This window comes from Drosophila nasuta, chromosome X, assembly GCF_023558535.2.
Source record: "Drosophila nasuta strain 15112-1781.00 chromosome X, ASM2355853v1, whole genome shotgun sequence".
NCBI lineage: Eukaryota > Metazoa > Arthropoda > Insecta > Diptera > Drosophilidae > Drosophila > Drosophila nasuta.
The window spans coordinates 30,353,036-30,379,984 of NC_083459.1; the positions used below are offsets into that span (position 1 = coordinate 30,353,036).

Here is a 26,949-nt window from a genome sequence, read left to right on the forward strand (position 1 = left end):
TACTTAACGAAGCGGCGACAGGCGAACAACGTAACGACATAACGCAAAGTGTGCAACGTAACGACATAACGCAAAGTGCGCAACGTAACGACGTAAACGCAAAATGCGCAACGTACCGCAAGCGTAAAACACGTAAACGCAAAATGCGTAACGGGAGCGCAAAATGCGTAACGAGAGCGCAGAATGCGCTACGTCAAAAGCAAACTGTGCAACAACACCTTCAACTAAATGCAGTTAAAAAAAAAGAAAGTAAAATTGCAATTTTAAATACAACAAATCATATTGCGATGGTCTAACATTACTTTTATAATGCAAAAATGTAACATTGTCACTTACCAAGCTTCGCTCCGCCATCATTTACATGTAATGAAATCTGTCGTTACTTTTTTCTCCCCAAGCACTTTTTCTATTTTTTCACTCGAATAGAGAAAACAATATTGCTCTTGAAGGCACTATTTATCACAAAACAAAAAAAAACAAACAAAAATCACACACACACAAACAGCGCGAATAAAAAAAGAAAACTTTTCAATTATTTAGACGTGGACGAAAATATACCAATAATTTAAAGTAAAACTTGGTCGCCAGGCGACGTTAAAGCGCTTATTTTTTAATTTTAACTTTGGCATAATGCGTAACGCAAACTTAAACTCGAAATAAACAAATTAATGAGGCTAGAAAAGTGTAATATTTGCTCATACACTTTGAAATATAAAATGCACCGATTCTCCGGTCTTCTTCGGTATTATTTAGCTTCTAACTTTGAACACCAAGCTTCATTTCACCGCCAAGAAAAATGCCGTTACTTGATTTTTTCACTTCACTTTTTCTCGATATTTTCGCACTGGAGCGGAAGGAAAACACTTGAATTTTGTAAACAAATTGTTCTAAACGCGACTGGATTTCTTTTTAAATATGAAATACGGCTAAATATTACGCGATTAATTATATTTATTTAGACACGGCGAGCGTTCGCGTTTGAAGATGTTCGACGCGTTCGTAGACTGGAAATATACCAAAATACTGTAAAAGTGTAACCAGGTTGCAACTTTTCCTAATAGTTGAAGCGTATTTGTGTTTGCATTCTATTATTATTATTTTTGAAAAACAGCTTTTTATGACCCCACAAATTTTTTTAAGCGCCTTATTTTACTGTATACTAACCCAGCTGTGTTTAATTTAAGCAAGTTTATTTATAAATTGGCAGCAATAAAGTAGGGAAACTCGATATTTGCTATTCTCAATCGATATTTTGAAAAGTATCGCAAGAAATCATCGATACATCGATAACTGGAGTCCCAACGATGTTTCTCCACCTTCACTAATGCAGCGATTTGTTGCAAAACTCAATTTTTCAAATAAAATAAAAAACACCCGTAACGAAATAGTTTAAGTGATAAAAAATGTGATGCTAAGTGTAAGTGTGTGTGGCAACAACCAAAAACAAAATAAAAATAACAGCAAACCAATAAGAAAAGCACAGTGCGACAGAATAAAACGACACTGTTAATCACAAAAAAAAACAAAAAGAGGAAAAAAGCCTGCACTGTGTTTTGTTGTAGTCGCGTATGTGTGTGTGTGTGTGTGTGTGTGTGTGTGGGCTCGTATGTGTGTACTTGCATGTGTGTGTGTGTGTGAGCGAAGCAGTTGAAAAGGCAGCCCAAATCCGCAGCAGAGCCAAAATAAACGCGCAAAAGATAAAAACGAAAAGAAAAAAATAGGCAAAAGAAAATATAAACATAACACACAAAATGAGGCGAGAGATTGCGCTATGAGCAATTGCAGAACCCCAATATTACATTAGTGTGAGTGAGTGTGGGAGGTGTGTAGAAATGGAAGCAAATAGTGGGAAGGAGAGGGAAGACGTCATATATGTAAACACAGAGAGCAGCGCAATTTTGAGCAGCGCACACAAAATTCAGAATTTCTTTTTTGTTTTTATATTGTGTTAATTTGCGCCCTTGCTAAGCAAGTGTGTGTGTGTGTTTGTGGAATTTAGCAACGCCTGCTAGCATCAAATTCAACCCCCAATGCCCCCGGACAACAACAATGCCACCACCACAACCTACCCACCCACCCCCAATTTTCCCCTTCCATTACCCAACAAAGGCAAGCAACAGCAGCAACAACAACAACAACACATTTGCCACCCTTCTCTTACTCTCTCTCTTGCTCTGTCTCTCTAATGACACTCTGAGGCTGAAAATTGACTCTCGGTCGAACGAAGGTGATGGTGTTGTTGTTGCTCTGCTTCTGCTGTCGCTGGAGTGTTAAGCTAAAATAACAAGCAGCGACGCGCAGTTGGCAGCGACAGCGACTGCAGCGCCCGTAATTCAAAAACTGTCGAAATGAAACGGCTCTGCGCTCCACTTGCTGAACACTCTTCCCACTCACTCACTCTCTCTCTGGCTGCCTTCCTGCTTTGCTTTGCCTTGCCGCTCTCTCACAAGTCCACTTTGCTTTGCTCTCGTTTCGTTTTGTTTCGTTCTCTGTCGCTCGCTTTTGCCGCAGCCAAAAACTTGCGCTCCAAGCGCGCTGTCCTTTTTAATGTGTGCGAGTGTATGTGTGTGTGTATGAAAAAAAAAGTAGAAGACAAGGCGAAGCAAGTGTAAAGCATAAGATGCAATAGCAAGCAGACAATTGCCATAAAAAAGCTTCGTTAAAATATAAATTTATTAATCTTCGTTTTTTTTCTGGAATAGTATTTATATCCGTTTTTGTTGATATGCGTTTATCGCTTGATTTCAAATTTTGCGCAAATTGAGCACTGCACAACACCGGCCGGCAGCCGACAGTAAACGTTTGGCAACACTGGGACGATAGTGTTGACTTTTTTCTTTTTTTTTTTTGATATGTTGGTCGTAAGCAACCCTGCAACGAATGTGAGTGTGAAAGCGTGTGGTCGAATCATTAAGGAACAACAGCAGGCAACAACAACAATACACAGAATGTAAAATTGAAAAACAGCTCTTTGTACGTGATTTTTGTTGTTGTGTTGTGTTGTAGTGCAACTCAGCAGGGGAAGAGTAAAAGACGCAGGCTAGTGATGTGCTAGCATAACATCGAGTCTCTTGAAATTCTTATTTTCACTTATCGATAGTATCGATACTATGATGATTTGAAAACTTAAAACACCAATTCAGTTGACTGCTACATTTAAATTATACCAATAAAAATAAAACTTACATTAATAAAATCAATAAATTTAGAAATAAATTCATTAAAAAAAAAGAAAAAAAATTAAAGTTTTAAACATTTCCAAAATATAACATAAATATAGCATAAAATAAACCCTCGATAGTATCGATAGCGACACGATGATTTTGCATCACTAGCTGAGAGCAGCGTCAACGACAACAGCGGCGACGGCAGCAAAGGCAGCCGCAGTAGCAGTAGGAGGAAAGCAGCGCAGCCGCTAATCTTTTGCTTTGCCGTCGGTCGCGTCGCAAAAGCAACAAAACTCTAAAAATTAAAAGCAAAGTAACCGATAGAACAATACAGAATAGAAAGCAACAAAAAAAATGAAAATAAATAAATAAATTGGAAAAACGGGAAAATTTCCATGCCCAAAAATAACCGAAAATCATTTTCAAGTTTGACGTTTTTATTGCTATGCGTGTGTTTGTGTGAGCGACTCTGTGTGTGTGAGTGAAAAAGGAGAAGGGGAAACATGGAACAACAGAGGGCGCTAAAGGAATAGGCCACAAGCTGAAAGAACAAGGCACAAGTAGGGAGAAGAAGAAGCAGTAGCAGAGAAGTCGAAACGAATGTGAAAAGCGTGCAAAGGAAAAGGAAAAAGGTCAAAATGTGTGTGCGTGCGAGATAGAAGAAAAAGTAGAGGAAGAGAAAGAACAAGCAGCAGCAAACATGGAAAATGGAGCAAAATTGAAAAACTGTTGTGGAAAAGCCTAAAATTAATTTTTTCTCCTTTTTGTTGTTTTTGTTGCTGTTCACGCGCGCGTTTATTTCGCTAAATATATGCGAGTGTGAGTGAGAGAGAGAATTGTTGGCAGCGGAGAAGAGCGAGGGCAAGTGATTGAGTGAGAGAGAGAAAGAGCGTGAACGAACGAACGAACGAAGCGAAGCAAGCAAGAGCAAAAAAAGGGAGCACAACATGAAAATGATTTTTGTAAAACGCATTTACTAAAATATTCCAAAACCAAAAATGTGAAATTAAATTTCAATTAAATTTTTGATACACGCGCAATTATCCAACCGAAATAATAATAATAAAATTAATTGCGCAAATTAGAAGACGACGACGACGCAGTAGAAGAAGAAGAAGCAGCAGCAGTAGAAGAAGAAGCAGTAGTTAAAGAAGAAGAAGCAGCAGCAGCCGCAGCAATTGAAGAAGAAGCAGCAGCACCAAGCACTTGATGAGCAAATTAAATAAAGCAAATCAATAAACATAACAATAACAATAAAACAAAAAACCGAAAAACAACAAAGGAGAAATCAAGAACAAACGCTACATCTATTTTTTTTTGTGTTTTTGCAAAACAAATAAAACTAAAGTGGCGTCAAACACAAAAAAAACAAAAAGAACGAAAAAAACAATAATCAACGTGAAAAATAAAAGCATTTTTGACGTGTTTGTTTGTGTGCGTGTGTGTGTGTTTGTGAGTGGTGGCCAAAGCGGCGAAGCGGGCAGCAGCGCAGCGGCAAAGGCAGCGGTGCGGCGCTAGAAAATATGTGGATAGCCAGCAAAGGCGCCGCCGCAGCAGCAGCGCTAAATAACAACAACAACAACAACATCAGCAAGAACAACAACAACAAAAGCAGCGACGTCGCAGCAGCCGCCGCCAGAGCCACCGCGTGGAAAGCAAACAAAAGCAGCGCATGACCGACGCAGGCAGCGCAGCAGCAGCGAGCGAATTAATTTGCTTCGAAATCGAAATAAATGCAAATAAAGTGCAACACAAAACAAACGAAACAAACAAATATATATAACAACAATAACAAAAGTAAACGCAGTAGAAGTAGACGCAGCTAAAGAAGAAGAAGAGGAAGAAGAAGACGAACAAAAAAGAAGCAGCAGCAACAGCAAAACAAGAAGAAGCAGCAGCAGCCAACGGAAGAGGAAGAAGCAGCAAACGTGCAATAACAACAACAACAAAAAGAACAACGAGCAAGTGAAGTGAGTGAGAGCGAGCGAGAAAGAGTGTGGAGGAGTGCAAAAAGCGAGAGTGAGAGCGAGAGAGAGACTCTCATTAAAACCGAAACGTAAATAATAATAAATAAATTACAAAAATTTAATAATAGAAGCAAAGCAGTCGAGCTTGCAACAACAATTTTCGAACGTCGCCGTCGTCGTCGTTGTTGTTGTTGTTCTTGGCTGTTGTTGTTGTTGCCATGGCCAGCATCAACATCAACAGCAGCAGCAGCATAACAAATGCAACACAAGCAACAACAACAACAACAACGCTGCCATCGCTGTTTAACGGCAACAACAACAACAACTGCAACACTGGCAGCAGCAACAACAACAACAACGTAAACGTTGCCGCCAAAGATATGGACGGACTGATTGCCATCAATGATAGCGCATTATCGCAACAAATCGAATTTATACTACAAGATGCTCCCATGGAGCAGGATGACGAGCAACAACAGTTGCAGCTGCAACAGCAGCTTCACATGGCGGCGTCCAAGCTCGACAACCACCCACCGACAACAAATGCAACAATAACGACAGCAACAACCGCAGCAGCAGTAGCAGCAGCAGCAACCACAACAAACAACAGCGCTTCCCCATACATCAACAACAACAGCATCATCAGCAACAACAACAACAATAACAGCAACAGCAATCACAGCAACAACAGTCTAAGTGTTGAAGATCAACAGCAACTGTTGCTGCAACAACATCGCGCACAACAGCAGCAACAACAGCAACATCATCTGCTCAATGGACGTCGCATCATTATACAATCAACAACTTGCGGCAGTGGTGGCAACTCTGTTCTCTCGGCCAGCGACATTAAAGAGGAGCAACTGGAGCAGGACGATGATGACGATGATGAGCAGTTAACGCAACATCAGAATCATCATCAGCATCAGCATCAGCGCCTTCATCATGCAGACGAGGACGATGAGGGCGAAGAGGAGGAGGAGGAAGATCCCGAATTGAACGATGAGAATCTGCAGGACATTGAGGAGGAGGCGCAGGCAGCCGAAGCCGATGAGGAGCCCGAAACGGCGGCAACAACACACTTGCAGCACACGCAAACACATCTGCATCACCATCCGCATCATCAGCAGCAACAGCAGCAGCATCAACATCATCCACACCAACAACAGCAGCAGCAATTGCAACAGCAGCAGCAACAACAACAACAACTGCAGCAACATTTGCAGACTCAGGTGAAGCTGGAGCTGAACGAGCTGCCCGACGATGAAGAGGAAGATGAGGAGGACGAGGACGAGGATGAGCACATGGCGCAGTCGACAACAGCGCAACAACAGCAACTCGAGGTAGCTATCGATAACAGCAACAGCAACTACTCGCAACTATTTGAGAGGTTTAACTGAAAGGTTCAAAAATCATAGATATATCTTAAGAATTCGATAGTTTAGCGTTAAATATCATAATGTGGAGTACTTTAGCTTTTCCTTAATATAGATTAGTATTAAATATCATAGTGTGAAATGCCTGAAATTTTTCTTAATCTACTTTTAAGTGAAGTCTAGATATTCCTTAATATGATCAAAAAGGAATAGGAAAAAGGAACGATCAAAAGGAATACCTCTACTATTTCTAGTTTTATAGTCTTGAATTCCAAACAATGATATTTAACATTAAACTAAACTATCCTCATTGTTAGTTATATCTATATCATAATGTTGTTATCAGAAAGATCTTACGAGTAAGAGAGAATACAAAAGGGATAAGGTAGATTGCTTATAAATAAGACAAAAGATTTGTAGGAATTTTATTTAATTTTGAAATGACTTTTCTAATCTATATTCATATTTATTGAGTAAAGAGTAGAAACAAATTACTTACAACATTTTAAGAATAGTTATTTAAACGTATTTATTTAATTTGAATATAGTTAACGTTAAACAAAAAGTTTCAAGATTTAAGTTATATTTCACAAAATCAAATAGTTGATCATTGTTTTATAGCTATAGTTATATGTGTCTTTGAGTTCTTTCTAAAAACAGCTTAAGAATGAAAAACTAATGAACTAAATATGATTTTAATAAAAGTTTCTATAAATAAGTAGAGTAAAAGAAAAATTACTTACGACATTTTAAGAATAGTTATTCATACATATTTAATTTGAATATTATTGAATTTCATCAAAATATAAACAACTTAATATAATTTTATAGTTGTCTCTAAAACTTTATAAAGATTAACAGTATACATCAGTAATGAAACATTGAAAAAGTGAATACGATTTTATAGTTACATATATGTTTCTTTAAGTTCTCTTTAAAAACCAGTTCAAGAACTTTACGAACGATTAATATATATGGGAATGAAAAAGTAAGGAAGCAAATAAGATAATATTTAAGAATATATAGATATATTTGAAACATTGAATAAGTGAATACGATATTATAGTTACATATATGTTTCTTTAAGTTCTCTTTAATAACCAGTTCAAGAACTTTACGAACGATTAATATATATGGAAATGAAAAAGTAAGGAAGCAAATAAGATAAGATATATTTGAAATGAAAAAGTATAGAAATAACATTTCAATAAGAATTTTCGCAACTAAGTAGAATGACGTTAAGTCAATCAAGTAATTGCAAGCATTGTCTGTTAAAAAGTATGTAAAAGTATTTTTTTGAAAAGCAGAGATTAATCAATTTCCTTAATCCTCCGCAGACGCTGCAGCAGCAACTGGAGTACACGACGGGGACACAGCAACTGGTGTTGCCAGCCGGAAGCATTGTGAGCACCACAACGCGCGCGTTGGCGGTGCCGGTGTCGGAGGCGGCATTGGTGCAGCTGCAACGTCGACCCGTGTACATCAGCAATGCGACGATGAGCAGTTTGGCTGGTGCCACGTATGTGCGAATGCCGGCGGCGGCGGTGATCAGTCGCAGTCCGATGACGGTGCTCAATGTGGTGCAACAGACGGGCGGACCGACGGCTCAGCTCATATTGCAGGCGGCGGCAGCAGCAGCGGCGCCACAGCAGCAGCAGCAACAGCAGCAATCAACTGCTGGCGCAGCAGCAACAACTGCTGCAGCAACGACAGCAACAACAGTTGCTACGCCATCGCCCAGCAATGAGCAACAATTGGCTGCCATAGCGCTTGCCCAGCAACAGCAGCAGCAGCAACAACAACAACAGCAGCAACAACAACAGCAGCAGCAGCAACAACATCATCAGTCCATTAAACCAGCGCCAGCCACGAGCAATGTGGCAACATCGACGACCAGCTATCAGTGCATGGAGTGCGTGGAAAAGTTCGACTCCAAAGAGCTCTTCGACATCCATCGCAGCGGGCACGCGAACAACATGAAGTGCGCCATCTGCAACATGGTCTTGAAATCGCTAAAGAACTATGAGAAGCATTGTTTGCGCTGCAAACCCTATGAATGCCAGATCTGTGGACGTGTTGTCCGCTTTCGTCCCAATTTCATCAAGCATATGCGCGTCCACACTGGCCAACAGTCGGAGCGGCACAAATACAAGTGCGAGGTCTGCCACAAGGAGTTTATGAGCTTTGAGTACTTTAAGGTCCACAAGAAGATCCACAACGAGAATGTGAATCTGACGTGCGAAATATGTGGCAAGGTGTTCAGTGCGCTCGCCTCGTTGCGCGGACACTCCAAGCTCCATTCGGGCGTCAAGCTGCACAAGTGAGTATCCTCCAGCCAAGGAAGTGAGGGAATTGAAATAACGATTGCTTTTTTTTTAGTAGAAAGTATCAGAATATTAGATTCAACACATTTCTTCAATCATTTGTGATCAATTTTTATTGAAATTACGATATATTGTTTACCACAATCATTCATTCAGAAATAATGATTGCCCAGCATTATATTTTACTCCTCAAAGGAGACAAGTGCATATTTCTTTCACACATAAAATAAAACGATTTACAGAATTATGGAATTATATATATTCCATATATATGTATATATTCGTTTTATTTTATATGAATTATTAGATTCTTCAATCTTCTCTTAAAGATGATTTCTTCAATCATTTGTGATACATTTTTAATGAAATTACGATATATTGCTTACCATAATCATTCATTTCCTCAAAATGAGATTTCATAGCGAATTTGACGTGATTAACAGAATTGTATAAGAATCCTTAGATTCAACACATTTCTTACTTACGTTTGTGATAAATTTTAAGTCAAATTTCGTTATATTGTTTACTATTATATCATTATATTTTTCACCTTAAAAGAGAAATGAATATACACATTTAAAATAATTCTTATGTTAAGACAATATTTAAAAGATTTCGACCTTTCACATATTAGTTGAACAATAATGGAACTAATTATGATTCAACATACTTTCATAACAGATTTTTTCACTTTAAAAGTTGCAATATCAAATCAAGCTGCTTTTTAAACACATTTTTTTCCGTCAGTTAAAGCTTATTTAATTTGTTATTAATCCAAGAAGTACTATTATAATTTTTACATCAAATCGATTCAATTCAAGTTTTTACAGATCTCGATTTTGCATTTTTGTAGTATCAAAATAATATTTTATAATTTTGTAAACTCAGTTTGCTTATAAACATTTATTTCATTACGATGAAACATATCTTTACTCCTATAATTTGTATACTCTTGACTGCAGGAAATCTCTGACCCCATTAAGTATATATATTCTTGATCAACGTCCGTCTGTATGAACACGTAGATCTCAGAAACTATACATGATTAAGCTATAATTCTTTTTTGGCAACGCACATCAAGTTTATGTCAAATAGGATAATAACTATATTCATGAATTTGGTTGCGATCAGATAAAAATTGTAGAAGTTATTAAGGAAATACTTCTGTATGAGCAAAAAGGCCTAATTATAAAGGGTCCTCGTTGCTTTGGCTGACAATGTGGTATATTTTAGTAATCTACGGTATATTTGAAATATAGTAGTACAACAATATACCAAATATAGCTTTTGGTATATATTTGTTGTATATTTTTAGTAATCTATGGTATATTTGGAATATAGTAGTACAGCAATATACCAAATATAGCTTTTGGTACATATTTGCGGTATATTTTTAGTAATCTACGGTATATTTGAAATATAGTAGTACAACAATATACCAAATATAGCTTTTGGTATATATTTGTTGTATATTTTTAGTAATCTATGGTATATTTGGAATATAGTAGTACAACAATATACCAAATATAGCTTTTGGTATATATTTGTGGTATATTTTAGTAATCTATGGTATATTTGGAAGTAGTATAACAATATACCAAAAATATAGCCTTTGTCATATATTTTGGTTGTGCCTTGCTTGTTTTCCAATTTGCATACCATATTAATCTCACTCTCTCTCTCTCTCTCTCTCTACCTCTCTTTCAGATGCGATGTGTGTGGCAAGGGCTTTGGACAGCGCTACAATCTGAAGATTCATGCGCGCACGCACACTGGCGACTTTCCGTTTGAGTGCAAAGTGTGCAAGAAGAAGCTGCACACGCAATCGTCGCTGCAGACACACATGCAGGTCCATTTACGCGATCAGCCCAAAAACGGCAGCAGCAGCGGCAGCAACAACAACAATAGCAGCAGTAGCAGCAGCAACAACAGTGCCGCCAGCAGCAACAACAGCAGCAGCAGTGGCAACGGCAACGGCAGCAACATCAACAGCAATGCGGCCACTGTTAAAATCGAACCCGATTTGCAGCAACACCAACAGCAGCAGCAGGAGCAACAGTTGCAGTCACATGAAATGGAACTGGACGAACAGTCGGGCTTGAGTGAGGATGAACACGATGGTGTTGTGTCCGGTGTTGCTGCTGCTGCTTCGCTGCACAATTCGTCGACCAATAACAATCGTTTAACCACCGGCGAGGATTCGTCAAATGAATCCTCCTCGAATGCCTCGCTACAACAGCCGCACTCGAATTCGGCCAGTTCATCGCAACACTCGCAACAACATCAGCAACAACAACAACAACAGCAGCAACAACAACAATATATTGTTGCGCCGCCGCGTTCGATTGTCATCAAGAACTATATGCAACAGCAACAGGCGCCGGTGATAGATGCCGCTAACGGTGGCAATTGCTCGAGTGTGCTGCACACACAGGTCATACAGAGCGGTGCAGGCACCAGCAACAGCAATGGCAACAGTCACAGCAGCAGCAACACCAGCCACAACAGCAGCAGCAGCGGCAACTCGAACAGTAGTCAGCATAGCAACAACATGCACAGCATCAACAATGGTCACACGAACAACAACAGCAGCAGCAGCATTGTTGCTGCCGCAACAACAGCAACAGTTGCTGGCAGTGCAGCGAGCAGCAATCTGGCTCAGCAGTTGCTGCGCAAAACTCCCATCATACACTCGACGGGCACGCTTAGCTCAGCGTTGGCCAGCGTCGTTCAACAGACGGGCGGTAAGTAACGAGTGACGAGTAGCGAGTAACGATTTAGATCAGAGAAGACTAGTTTAGTCGCGATGGCTAGCTTAATTTAGATTGTCGAAGAAAAGACCATGCAAAAAGAGTCGAATGTGATAACTATGGTAGCGAGCAACTTAGCAGCGAGTAACGAGTAAAATTATTTTAAATCAGCTCAATATGTACAGATTAACGATTCAATACGAGAAGAATAGTTTAGGGATAGGGAATCGCTAGCTATATTTAAGTTACCAGAGGAAGTAGAATATAAAGAGTGAAATGTGAAGTGGCGAGTAACGAGTAAAAATGTAAAGGAGACCAAATTTTTCGGAAGTGGCGAGTAACGAGTAACGAGTAAAAATGTAAAGGAGACCAAATTTGTTAGTTTTCGTTATTTATAAAATCGCAAAAAAGATGACCGCAACGAGTAACATGAGGTCGATATACTATGGAGCGCAGCGAGTAACGAGTGAGGAATCCATTAGAACCAACCAGAGTTGGTTCGGAGCTTAGAGAAGAGAGTAAAAAGTGGTAGTGGTAACTGATTGCAATTGTGTACAGCGCGTTAATAAGTTGCAAATAACGAGTAAATTTTAGTACCAAGTGATGAGTTAAGAGAGGACAATATAGTTTAATTGAAAACGTTAGAACCGAGTGACAAGTAAAACTCAAAATACAAACAAATACAACAAGAGAAATAGTCGAAAGAAAAAGTTGCAAGTAACGAGTAAATTTTAGTAGCGATTGATGAGTTAAGAGCGGATTTGGAAAACAATTTAGTATATTTGAAAATGTTAGTACCGAGTGACAAGTAAAACTCAAAATATAAACAAATTTATTAGTGTATGTATTAGTGTATCAAAATTATAGAGACATAGTCGAAAGAAAAATTTGCGAGTAACGAGTAAAGAGAAAACTACTTAAAAAGTTAATTAAACTTCATGTTTTAAAGGTTGAAACTAACTAAAAAGTAAGAAGTATAAATCTAAAGTATCAATATAAAGAAGAATATTAATGAAGACTCAATAGTTGTTAAACGTGAAGTTAGAAGTATTGAAATAGAGAAAAATAATTTGTGGATTGTGGATATTACTAAAGCAAAGAATCGTTTTTGAATTATGGAGAAGATACACAACATTAATAAATAAATGGGAAGCACTCGTTGGAGTTAGAAAGTTGAACTATTTGTATTAAAAACTAACGAGTAGGGGACAACAGCCGCTTGTTAAAGAAGAATGCTCGCTAATTAAGCGAAAAGCGGACAAACAATAAGGAAAGCAAACTGATTATTACGCAAGCGAGTTATTAGTTATTAGAGAAGACACGCAAAGAATGCGGCTGACTGAGAATAAAGTGTTTAAAAACAAACTAAACTGCACAGGTTGAGAGGCATTCTTTTTGTTGTACTGTAACATGCAATTAAATTGGAAAAGACAAACTGGTTAATTGATGACGTTTCGATTTAATGCTTTGCTTTGCTTGCTTGCAGTTGGTTCGCCGGCGCAATCGCCATCATCTTCATCCACATCGTGTTCCTCCTCCACCGTGCTGGTGTCCAAGGCGACGGGTGTGCCGCTATCGATTGCCTCATCGGCGGCACTGGGCGGCTCCACAATAATACGCAGCACGCGCAACCATCATCAGCAGCAGCAACAGCAACAACAACAGCAGCAGCAGCAGCAGCAGGCGGCGCAGAGCAATCAGCAACGTATTGTCGCGGGACAACAGCAACAACAGCAGCAGCAGCGTAATAACCACCGAAACCACCACCGACGTCGTCATTTGGCGGACATGGACGACGATGATGATGATGACGATGACAATGATAATGAGGATGAGGCGAGCGTGCAACAAATGCGTGCTGCTGCTGCAACCACAAACGGACATCATCAGCAGCAGCAGCAACAGTTGCAGCAACAGCACTCGAATCATAATCATAGTCACAGTCATCAACATCAACAACAGGCGAACAATCATCAGCAGCAACAGCAGCACATCAGCAACAATCATCAGCAGCAACATCCTCAACAGCAACAAGCGCTTCATCATCATCATCATCACCATCACAATCATCATAATCATTTCGATGATGATGATGACGATGAGAAATCATCACCGTCCCTGGCAACAGCCGCAATCATCAAAGTCGAACCGAATCTCTATTCATCCGGATCGGGTGACAATTCCAACGATATGTTCATCAAGGAGGAGGTGATGTTTGAAGATTCCGCCGCACCGCATTCACCACAATCGCCGCCAAGTTCGAAATTTCGCATCTCGAATTTCGATAGCGATCTTGTCGACGATCATGTCGATCTAAATCATTCGCTGCCACCGTACGGTAATCTCTTTGAGCCGCATTCAATACGCGACAGCATCCCGGTGCAATTGTATCCCGATGACGATGATGATTTTCGCTTGGATCACAGTTCGTTGGGTGGCCTCCATAATACATCATCGTCGACCACCGATGGCGATTTCATCAAAAAGGAATGGGTCTATGGCAGTGCGTCGAGCAGTTATGCCATGAATGGTAAATTCGATGACGATAGCGATGCGCTCTGCGATGCCGCCAATTTCATCTACAATTGATCAAATTGAAAACATAGAAAAAACAAACCAACAAACACTTAAATGCATGAGAAGAAAACACACAAAAACAAAATCGAAACATACAAATTCAAACTTTTATATACATACACGTATATATACATACATCTATATATATATATATAGTAATTTGCTATCTCTGTCGCGCTCGTGATCTTAACGTGATCTTAAACTAAATCAATGTGTAAAATGTATTTGTAACTGTATTTTGTAGTTGTTTCTATAATGGAAAATCGCGGTAAAGTAAGATGCAACTGTCTCTTATCACACACACACACACACACTCGAACACTCACACAGTGTCTGTCTGTCTCCCTCTTTTTAACTGTTTTTCACACACAACAACAAACAACTCGAACAAAAATCTCTTTCTCTCTCTCTCTCTCTCTGTCTCTCTTTGTGTCTAGCTGTCTTTGTCTTTGTGTGCTAGCTTATATTGTTTACTCGCTCACACAGTGTCTCTCTCTCTCTCTCTCACTCCCACTCACTATCTCTACCCGTCTCGCTCTTTTGCACGCACTTGAAAATTGTGTTGATTTTCGTTTTGATCTCGTTACAATTTCTTTTTTTTTTTTATTTAATTTTTTATAACTATTCTCTAATTTGTTTTCCTTTGCGATTCTTTAACAACTTTTTCAATATACTCAATTTGTGAATATATGTGCGAGTACAGTGAAAACTCGCCTTAAAGAACACAAACTTCTTAAAAAAAAGTGTTTTCGCTGTATTTGCTTATATGCAAAATTTTATTTTATTTTATATAACATATTTACATATATACATAATTTTTTTTAAATGGACGCGTGCAGAATTCCGCTCCAAGATTTATTTGCAGTATTTTATCGCCTTTATAAAAACAAAACAAAAAAGAAAAAGATTCTCAATGCATCCAAAAGAAAAAAAAAAACCTTAAAAAAATGTAATTTTTATTATTTTTTTTTAAATATTGTCAGTATTTTGTTCTTCCATCCCTCTCCCAGTTCCCCCAAACAAAAAAAAAAAAAAAACCAACCCGCTACTATGCTCCTTCTATATAGAGATATATACTTATATATAGCGTATAATGATATGATTAATGTAATTCTTAATTCTTTTTTATGTGCAATTCTCAAATACACATTCTTTGTCCTCCCTCCCACCTCCCCGCCCCCTCACCACTCTTTGCTAACACAGCTGCTTTATAAAATTAAAATACGAAAAAAAAGAATATGAGTAAAATTATGATGAAACGAAGAATTCGAATTATGTAGTCTAACATTTAAGCAAAAAAAAAAAAAATGAAAGAAAAAACTTGCAAGTTTTTTTTTGTGCTTTAAACTTAAATTGAAATTAATGTGGTTTCCTTAATTAGCTGCTAAGTTTTTGATTAAATTAATGGATTAATTTTTTTTACAAATAATTTGCATACACACACACACACACACTTACACATACATACATGTTTAATATATAGAGCATATAAATAAGGCACAATTTCATTAATATATATTTTTTTTGTTAGTCATAAGCTCAAAAAGCATGCTTTACACACACACACACACACACAATCGCATACAAGGCAACTCTAAATAGCATATAGAATATATATATATATATAGTCTATAATATATTTAATGCTACGTTCATGATCTAAGCATATATACATATATAAAAAACAAAAAACAAACAAAAATAATATAGAGGTATATTTTTTGCATTTAATGAAACTTTTCGTTCTTATTTTTTTCGTTATGCCTTTTTATTTTATTTTTTGTGTTGTTCGCATGTAAATTAAATGAAAAACACAATTTGCATAAAAAGTGTTAAAGAAAAATATATATAGTAAGAAGAAAACTAAACGAAATTCATATATAAATGGAATACTAATTAATATGGCTAGCAAAAAAGAAGAAAAACAAAACGTTTACGAAGCTCCGTGGATGGCAACAAAACGTTAATGTTGACAAAAGTTTTAGCGCAAATTACAAATTACAAATTAACAAAAAAAAAAAAAAAAAAGGAAAAGAAAAGAACAACTTTAAATCATATACAAGCATTTAATGTTAAATAAAGTAAAAAAAAGGAAAAGTCGTAAGGAAATGAGAAACGTTTACGAACGCAGATGTGAAGTAAACGAAAAGTATTTTGTTTTTCGTTCGTTGTTTGGTTTTCATTCTTAGAACACAACACACATATATAAGCATTATTATTATTATCATTATTGTAGTTGCAAATGTTAGCTAAAAAATAATAGTTGCTAGTGTAGAACAACGTAGAAAACAAAATAAGAGAAAGAAAAAAAAGAAATGTTTGATTTTTGCGTTTCTGCTTTGTTTGCGTCGTTCTTAAACGTTTTTTTTTTTTGTTGTTTGTTTTGTGTCGCTGTGGATGAAAACATAATCGATGTTTGTTGTTGCTTAACTTATGTTTGTTATGCTTAACGTTAGTTGTTTAAAATTGTTGTTGCAACAACAAGAATGCAACACACACACACACGCATACACAACATTTCACACACACCAACAACAATAATAACAACAACAACTGATAACAACTATTTTCAATTATGCATTTTATGGCTTGCTCCACCAAGGCGCTACAAACCCTACGCCCCTTCCCCTCGAGACCTCCCCTCACCACCTCATAGACCACTTCGAAATGTCTTCCGCACTGTCTTGAGTTACTTTAGATGAATAATCATATATAATATTATAAAGAGATTAGATGAAATGAAATGAAGAATAAACACATACGTCTGCCAGTTTTTGGGATACATGAAAAGAACGTACAAAACGAAATGAATTAAGTTTAAATAGCATAGCAATTTATTTCAAGTGTAGTTCAGAAAATCCTTCCCGTTTTCCCCCCCGGCAGAGATTCGTCTAGCGTTGTGCGATTGCATTGATTTTCACACAGCTGCATACTAATGACATAGGAAGCGAGTGCAAAAAATTTCAGCAACAGAAACGCGCTGCGAGCTGAGTTCGCATAGGTTAGTTTTTTTTTCCATTTTATTTGCTGGGGAATTGATTCGGTAAACAGCACTGCCCACACCCCTTTTCGCAGCAAGTGAGTGAGAGAGAAGAAGCAAAAGCGAGTGAAGGAAAAAGAGAACCTGAGAAAAACACAAAGTTGGGAAACTTTATCGGACAGCTTGTCTTTACTCATGCATAATTCAGAAAAAAAATTCAAGAGCCGGCAAAAATCTGAAAAACAGCAACAAAAAAAAAAAAAAAAATAAACAAACAGAAACACAAAAAAAAAAGAAATAATTTTTGTATATGGAATCTATTTTATATACTTACTGTAACTAGAAGAAGTGAAGGAAAGTGAACAACAAAAGCTGTATCTCGCCCCACTGTACACACCCACAACACACAGACACGATTTTTCTCCCGCCCTCCCTCAAAAAAAAAAAAAAAAAAAGTAATAAAAATGGAAAGCCAACGAAAAACTTCTCAAACACAACAGAAAATTAAAAAAAAAACTTGTGCACTCCAAAAAAAAAAAACACACACACACACAAACAACAACAACAACAACAAGAAAAATCTCAACGACTGCGCACACAAAAAAGTGAACAAATTTTTTGTATTATATTAAAAAAAAGCAAACAAAAAAAATCTATATATATATATATTGAAATTCTCTTAAGCGAAAGTAAAACGAAACACTTGAACTTTAATATTATTCAAAGTGTATGAAAAACAAACAAACAAAAAAAAAAAAACAAGTAGCAAGAAGAAGATGAAGAAGAAGCCAGACGATCTAGATAAAAATGAAAATACTATTTTTTAAGTGTAAACCAAGCCTCGAAAATTTCAAAACAAAAGGCTTGGACGCCAAATTTTTCTGCAATACAAAAAAAAAAAAAAAAAACTTAAGTATGATATATATAAAAAAAAAGAAAACTTTATAGGCATATACATACATCTATATATATGTACAAATACACGCACACATACACACACACACAGTCAAAAACACTGAGATTGAAAAAAATTGCAAATTTTTTTTTTTACTACAAGAATTACTTAATGAATTTAAGCGAACAAAACATAAAAAAACTTGGGTGAAGTTTTTTTTTAGATAATTGATAGAAAGAGGAAAATGAAGAAGAAGAAGAAAGAAACCCGCCACGCCCACAACACAAACACACACACACACGAACCCACTCAGCATTAGAAAAAGTCCAACAAAAAAAAAAAAAAAAAGAAAGAAGAAAACTATAATTAAAAATGAGAAAAATGTTGTGTGGAAAAATATCAAAAGAGCGTAGAAAAATGTCGTAAATTCTTTAATTTATTTAAACAAATTTGTGTTTCTTTTTAATTTGTTTCGTCTCTCTCTCTCTCTCTCTCTGTGTAAATGTACCTAACAAGAATGAAAAGAAAAAAATGTTAGTCGTGGAAAATATTAAACAATCAGATCTTAAGACGTCTTCAATTTGTGGGTTTGGTAAAAAGATTAAAGAGCAAAAAAGGAATGAAAGAAAATTAACGAAAACGAAAGCCGAAAGCCGAATGAGAAAGCAAAATGGAAATGCAAATTATAAAAAAAAAAAATAATAATCATATACATGCATACATATAGTATATATACATAAAATACATTTAATTAAATGTGTAGTTCGAACTAAACGTAAAAAAACCAATCGCATAATCTTCTATTATTAATAATATTAATAATAATAATAATACGAAATGAAAGAAAATCAATTGTTTTTAATGGCCTAAGATTTATATAAATTATTACAAAATACAAAAAAAAAAAAAAAAAAAATGAAAGAAAATTTGTTGTTAAAAAAAATCTGAATGAAAGGGGGAAAAAAAAACTAAATGAAAGAAAAATAGCACAAAAGTCGAATATACCCTGTAAAACTTGAATTTTGTTGGAATTGATTTTTTGTCGTTTCTCTTTTTTCTCTACAATTTTGTTGTACTTATTTTTCTACATAAAACAAAACTGAAAAAAAAAAAAAAAAAAAAAAAAACAAAAACCAAAACTAGTAACTGATCCAGTACGAGTTGAACACGAAGTTTTTTAAAGCATTTTCGATAAATATTAAAAACAAAAAACAAAAGTGAGAACGAAATAAACAAGAACAAAAAAATAACCAAACAAAGCCGAACAATTTCAATCTGAACAAAACCTAAAGCCCACGAAATATATATTTAAATAAATTATATAAATCTATATCTATATATATAGAGACAGAGAAAAGATGGAAGCGCAGAAGCCGAAGCAAAACACAAAAGCAACAAACATATTTATATATATTATGAATGTCTAGTCGTATTTTCAGTATTATACAAAAAAACTAAAAAAAAAAAAAAAAAACAGAAAATGTACGTGAAGAAAACAAATTTTTGAAAAACATGCGAAATGGTTAAAAAAAAATAACAAAAGAAAAATATATATAAAAAACGATTAAGTGTGTAGCGTGTACAATAAAAACATCTAATAAAAAAAAACGGAAAACAAAAAAAAATATATATGTATATGGTAAACAATTTTTAGAAGCATTTTTAACATATTACAAACAAAAAAGAAGAAGAAATAAAACGTAAATGTTTATCGTAAAACAAAAACATAAACCATAAAAGCGTACATATATTAAATTAGTTATATATAAAGCAAATATATATATATATAAAAGAAAAATATGATATTAAACAAAAAATAATAAAAAAAAGAAACGGAAAAAGAAAAAGAAAAGAAATTAAACGAAAATGTGTCTGTTTTTAGTGTTAGTTTTTATGTAAGCTACCAATTAAAACAATAACAAAATTCGATGTGTGTAAAAATATATAAAAAATATATATATGCATATATACCGATCTATATATGTGCATATATATATATATATATTATAGTATGGTATATCATAAAGAGTAAAGAGAAAGGCCAGAAAACCATGTCAAAAACTCGCGCTGCTGTTATACGTATTTATGTTTAAAAATAAATAATAAAAACATACAAAAAATCAATGAAAACGAAAATAAAAAAAAGAAGAACTATTGCAATAAATTCTTAATTATTATTATTATTATTATTCTTTTTTTTTTAAATAAATCCTTTATTTTTATGAATCTATATATTAATTTTAACATTTCAACAGCAGAAAACATTTAATTAATCTTTTTTTTATATAAATATATATTATATATTAATAATTTTAATTTGTAAACTCGTTTGATTTTTCACTTAACAAACAAATTATAAAAAATATACATATATATATATATTTTTAAAACCTTTATTTGTGTTTGATTTTGATATTCTCAACGGGCTCGTGTGGTTCATATCAATGTGTAATGGTAATAAAACAATAAATGCATAAAAAAAAAACAAAACGAATAATGAAAAACTAAAGAATATAATTATAGTTCATCTATGTAAATGACATTGTATGTAATTTTAAACAAGGAACGAAAAAAACCTAAAAAAAAAAAAAAAAAAAAAACAATTGGCCTAATTTGCTCAACCAAAAAAATCATAAAAAGAAAATCATAATCTAATAATAATAAATAAATAATAAATGTTTTTTTTTTTCTTACATTTCTTGTGTTGAACGTTTTTAATAGTTGAATTTTAAAGCATTTAGTTTAACTAATGAAAGGCAGCCCAAAAAAAAAAAAAAAATAAATGACAAGCAAATAAACATAAAAAAAGAGAAAAAAAAACATACATATATTACAACAAATTCTCGATAATAAAACAGTTTATTAATTCATGTGAAGCAACAACAAAACATAAACAAAATGAAAAAAAAAACATTTAGTTTTTATTGTAATTCCGTGTCTGTGTGTGTATTTCAGTAATTAATGTAAAAATACAAAAACAAAAACAGAAAAACAAACAACAAAAAACTCACAAAAAAAAACGAACAAAAAAATGGGGAAAAAAAAAACAAAACACTGAACATAAAACATAATGAAACTAGCGAAATAAATAAAGTGAAAAACATTTGAAAAAAAAAAACGATTTCATTTTGCTTTTATTAATCTGAAAAAAATAATTTAAGATATGGGTAACATATTTTATTCTGGTATATTTCGAATGGGAATAAATATACCAAATGCAGCCATTGGTATATTTTAGGAATAATACCGCAATGTTTAGTATTATTCGTAACGCTTTTTCTAAAATTTAAATTCGTCAGCTGAAAGAAGTAAGAAAAAAACATTTGAAAAAAAAAAACGATTTCATTTTGCTTTTATTAATCTGAAAAAAATAATTTAAGATATGGGTAACATATTTTATTCTGGTATATTTCGAATGGTCATATATAAATATACCAAATGCAGCCATTGGTATATTTTAGGAATAATACCGCAATGTTTATCGTAACACTTTTTCTGAAATTTAAATTCGTCAGCTGAAAGAAGTAAGAAAAAAACATTTGAAAACAAAACGATTTCATTTTGTTTTTATTAATCTGAAAAAAAAAAATAATTTAAGATTTGGGTAACATATTTTATTCTGGTATATTTCGAATGGTCATATATCAATATACCAAATGCAGCCATTGGTATATTTTAGGAATAATACCGCAATGTTCTGAAATTTAAATTCGTCAGCTGAAAGAAGTAAGTAAAAAAAAAAACATCAGTTCTTTTCAGTTTGTAATATTCAATATTTATTATATAATTTGCTTCTCATAAACGTTATATATAGTATACATAGGTAAATATATTATAGTTATTATGTTAAGAAAAAAAAAAATTAGTTAATTTAACACTAATTCAATTTGATTTTTTATTCTAATTTTCATTTGTGTTTTTTGTCTGGTTTTCATTCCTTTTCTTTTTTTGTTGTTGTTGATTGAAATTGAAACTTAAATAGGAAATATGAAATAAAATTTGAAATTTTGTTCGCATGGAAGTACATAATGAGCGTGTAAATAATTAAATTAAAGTTTTGCAAATGAGTTCTTGAGAGTTTTAAAGCTAAACGAAAAGTTGAACCAAATTAGCTGAAGGATTCAAAAATGATGATAAACTAAACTAAAAAGCTCCTAACTATGTGAGGGATGTGTGTGTGTGTGTGTGTGTGGTGAGAGGGGCTAAACGATGTATGTGTGTGTGTGTGTGCTGCAGTGAGGCGTGGCAGTCCACGCCCCTGAGCAGCAGTACACAAGACTTAATTTGGGGAGAGCTCTCTACAATATTCATATATTTTTATTTTTAATGCTTTCATTACTTTTTTTTTATCGTATCATTAATATTTTTCTGTTTTTTTACCAACACCAAGCGATTGCACAATTAACCCGTTGTTGCTTAAAGTACTATGCAAAAAAAAAAATATGTTGTGTGTGTTTTAATGGATTCTACTCTAAGTGAAACTTAAAAGCAAAAATGTCAACGCATTTCCATTCAATTGGTGCGAATTATGGGGGAAAAAAACTGAATGCAATTCGATTCGAAAGAAAAATGCTGCTCACAAACAAAGTAAACGCCTAAAACTAGACTTAAATTACTAAATACATATTTGATTTATAAGTATTTCATATTTTGTTGTGCTTCTTCACAAATGAAATAACTTAATTCATTGTTGTTGGGTTGACTTTTTTTTTTGTTTCTCAGTACAATTGTTTTGCTTGCGCATTTCACAGTGCAATAAAAAAAGGGTGTGCGATGGGTGTGTGTGTGTGTGTGTGCTTAAATGATAGCAAGTATGATACATATTGATTGTTTGACTTCATTTATGAACAGCATTACGTTTTAATTTAACTAACATCTAAGCATTACATTTACAATTTTAATTCTTAACGTTACATTAAGCAAAATTTTTACTTAAATTTCATTTCATTTTTTTGTTTTCTTCTTAGTTTTGTGTTTTGTTTTTTCTTTTGTTTTTCTGTTATGCCTCTTTACAAATTGATTCTCGCGTTTCGTTTCGTGATTTGTGATGTCTTCAAAAAAGTTTCTAATAATAAATACATTTACATTGTGGATTTTTTTTTCGTGATTTTTGCCTTAATTGCTACATAATGTGTGATATTTCTATATAATATATATAATGTGAAACGTGTAAATAAATGCAAATGTTTGCAGCTGGTTCAATTCGCTAATTGAAAATTGTTTATCGAACAAAAAAATATAATTGAATTAAACATAATTTTCTCTCATTTCATTTTGTTTTCATCATGTTGCTTAAAGCAGATTGTTTTTGTTTTTTTCTTTTTTTTTTACTAACTAAACTACAACAAAATGTTTGTAGTCGCAAAAAAAAATGTGATCATAATACAAAATAATAATAATAATAATAATAAAAAAAAAACTTTGACTAATCGTTTAAAATTAAATATTTTTGGAACATGCCAAAATTTGTTCTCATCTTTCTTCTTCTTCTTTTTTTTTTGTATATAAATTTGTTTTTTTGCACAGCAAAGTGTTGAAAATTTGTTTGAAATGAAAACGTGTTTGAAAATCTTCTAATCTACAAACTAAGTTAAATCATCATTACAACTAAGATTGGTATATATATATATCTGATTATATATATATATATAAAGGGGGTATAAAGTATTATACATGTACAAAACATAATCTCTCCATTTTCGTGGGCAGTTTTCATAAAACTTCAGTGTCGCACGTTGAACAGCTTAAAGTTGAAACATATTTTCTAAGTCTAAGCTTAAGTTTTAGGTTAGTTTCTGCACTTAGAATAATTATTGGGAATTAATATTAATTAATTATTAGTTACGAGTTTCGGTTTCAGTTGCTTCAGTTGTTTTTCCTTTTTGTTTCTTGTTTTTTCAGTATTCAGTTTTCGGTTTTTAGTTTTGTTTTTGTTGTTGTTGTTGTTCAATTATGCACCGGCATCGGCAGCTGGCCGAGCAAATTGTTCGCAAACTGCGAATTGGTGAACTTGAAGTGACGCTTGTCGTAGAACTTCAGCAGCGCCGGTGAGAATGGATGATTGTCCTTCAGGTGGAGATAGTGAACCTCGGGTTCACAGGTCGTATGACCGCACTCCTCGCACACGTACATCTGCAAAAGCAAAGAAAATTTAATTTTAATATGTTTTTCTTGGGTTGAGTTTGAACTAGAAGTTCTACATAAGCTTTCGACTTTCAAATTTCCTTTTTTTAAGTAATTCTAGTTTGTACAGTATATTTGAATACCATATACTAAAACAGTATGGGAACGAATCCAGTTTATACAGTATATTTATATACTATAAACTAATGCGAGCAATTCCTGTTTATACACTTTATTTATATACTTCAAAAATCTTTGAACTTTAGTTCTCCAACTTATTGTTTATAGAGTATATTTATATACTATATAATGCCATAAAAATACTTAAGTTCTCTAGTCTCAAACTGGCTGTTTATACGGTATATTTATATACTAAAACAGTAAGCGGGCAATTCTAGCTTATACAGTAAATTTATATACTTCAAAATATTTTGAACTTTAGTTCTCTAATTTGTTGTTTATACAGTATATTTATATACTATATAAAGTCTTCAAAATACTGTTTACTGTAGGTTCTCTAGTCTCGAACTTGTTGCCAATATTTTCGATATTTTAAAATAACGTTAACCACTTTGATCTGCAGTTGAAGCTGAAGAAGGGCCACTAAATGGTGTTTATTTAGTTTAAATATATTTAATAAGTTTTTAAGCTAGTTCCGAAAAGGGAAGAATTACTTATTTTAAATATTTTTGTAAAGCTCAGTTAGTTTTCCATGTCTCACGAATCGCTTCAATTGACATCAAAACATCTTTATTATATTTTTAGTATATAATAATTTATTTTCTATTGAGTTGCTTTTCACTCTTTTCTACTCTTCACTGATTGTTCAACATATTTTTCATTATTTTCGAATTGGATTAAGAATCTTTTGAATTTTTAGTATATAAATATACAAAATAAATAATAAGTTGTTTTCTATATTCTCTTCAATGACTGTTCAATATATGTATATTTTCTTATTTCTGAATTTTCTAGCGAGTTAATATTATAATTTAATGGTTTTGTAAGCAGCCTCCCGAAATCTACCAAGCTTTCTTGGAAGGTAGTTTCTTAATAATTCTTCACTAACTATTGCATTTCGAAACCTTAAGTCAGTTCTCTGTCTTTAGATTGTTTCTAGGAAGTAATTGTGATGTTTTGCTGACAACCTCCCGATATCTTGTGGTATTTCTTAGAAGGCTATTCGTTGGAAACGACTTTGTTCAATAACTATTCAAGTTTTCACTATCTACAATGTTTTCTCAGTCCCTTTCTGAAGTCTTGAAAGCATTTCATGCTCTCAACTCTTTTAAACTCTTTACTGATTGTTACATATAATTTTTTGATTTTTATGAATTTAAAAAGAATCTTCAATTGCACATTTAGTATATAAATATACTAACTAAATAATTATTGGTTTAACTACTTAATACTCTTTAGTGATAAACCTACTAGGGTTTCTTAAATGGTTACTTTAATCACTAACAATTGCATTTTTACTTCTTTAGTTACTTCTCTGTCTGTTTCTAGGTATGTTTTGGTGTGTTTTCCTGACAGCCTCCCGAAATCTTGTGGTATTTCTTAGAAGGCTATTCGTTGGAAACGACTTTGTTCAAAAACTATTCAAGTTTTCAATATCTACAATGTTTTCTCAGTCCCTTTCTGAAGTCTTGAAAGCATTTCATCGATTTGTTGACTCACCTTGGCACGTCGCTCCTTGTAGGCGTATTGATGCTGCACACTGTGCACCTTCTGGCAATGCGATTCGAGGGAGCAGCGCTGCGTGAAGCTCTTCTCGCACAGGTTGCACTTGTAGGGTCGCACTCCGGTGTGTGTGCGCGTGTGACGCTTCAGATCGAAGGTGTCGTTGAAGCCCTTGCCACAGAACGTGCACAAATATCGCTTGATGTCCGAATGACATTTCATGTGACGATTGAGCAGACGCTGCAACGAAAAGGTCTTCATGCAGACGCGACACACGAACTTGTTGTTCGCATCCTCGGCGCCGCTGTTGTTCGGGCACAGAGTGTCGCCCTGGCTGCTGCTGTTGCTGCTGACACTGCTGCTGCTGTTGTTGCGATTGTTGCCACCGCCGCCGCTGCTGCTGTTGTTGCTGCTGCTGCTGAGCGCGTGATGTTGCGACACCGCCGCTGCTGCAGCTGCAGCGGCTGCAGCAGCCGCCGCTTGTTGCAACGTCTGTTGTTGTTGCTGCTGCTGTTGCGAATGTTGCTGCTGCGGCGAATGTTGCTGCGAGTGTGGCGAGTGTTGTTGCTGCAGCTGCTGCTGTTGTGACTGATGTTGCTGCTGCTGTTGTTGTTGCTGCTGCTGCGATGGGTGGCCATGCTTGAGATCATCGATGCAATCCATGTTGCGTATGCGGTGGTGATGATGGCCTCCATGCGCATTCTCAACCGCCAGCGGATTCTTAATGCCATGTCCTCCATTCACAAACTCCAGCTGTAGATCTGGCGGAAGTCCCAACTGTTAAAAGAAGAAGAAATCTCATTAAAAATGTGTCCAAATAATTGCAATTAAGCCAGTGCCAGACGATCACAACACAAAGACAAGATCTATTATGATAAAACAGCACAACAATTGAGACAAACACTGGGGGGAATAACACAGAGGAAATAACAGAGCTATTACTGTTAATGCTAACAGAGGGCGAATAACAGAACTTGTTGTACATAGGAATTAACAGAGCTAATGTTACGTGATTGCTAACAGAAGAAGTTTTGCTGTTAGTTTTAACAGAACTCGAAAGCGAATTGTGTTTAAGTTTTTCTTGAATATTCAACAGAGCCAAATAAATTA

The 26,949-nt window shown here is 34.6% G+C and overlaps 2 protein-coding genes across 5 annotated transcripts in view; one reads left to right on the forward strand and one right to left on the reverse strand.

The window, feature by feature from the left end:
* Nucleotides 1-1,299: 1,299 nt before the first annotated feature.
* LOC132797316 (uncharacterized protein DDB_G0283357) lies at nt 1,300-20,968 on the forward strand. Of its 2 annotated transcripts, none has more exons than XM_060808991.1 (5): nt 1,300-1,417; nt 4,253-6,474; nt 7,845-8,827; nt 10,539-11,575; nt 13,068-20,968. In XM_060808991.1, exons 2-5 carry the CDS (start codon nt 5,353-5,355, stop codon nt 14,168-14,170), a joined length of 4,245 nt encoding a protein of 1,414 aa, XP_060664974.1. In that variant the 5' UTR covers nt 1,300-1,417; nt 4,253-5,352; the 3' UTR covers nt 14,171-20,968. The 2 variants fall into 2 exon arrangements, with proteins under 2 accessions (XP_060664974.1, XP_060664975.1); XM_060808992.1 differs by lacking the exon at nt 1,300-1,417 and adding an exon at nt 3,264-3,480.
* Nucleotides 20,969-22,397: 1,429 nt separating this feature from the next.
* LOC132795058 (transcriptional regulator ovo) overlaps nt 22,398-26,949 on the reverse strand; it is a 34,612-nt gene continuing 30,060 nt past the window's right edge. For all 3 annotated transcript variants that reach the window (XM_060805476.1, XM_060805473.1, XM_060805474.1), the window contains 2 exons: nt 25,837-26,616; nt 22,398-24,165 (listed from right to left, as the gene is read on the reverse strand). In XM_060805476.1, the coding sequence (XP_060661459.1) occupies nt 23,980-24,165; nt 25,837-26,616 (966 nt within the window). In that variant the 3' untranslated portion in view covers nt 22,398-23,979. The remainder of the gene's footprint in view (nt 24,166-25,836; nt 26,617-26,949) is intronic.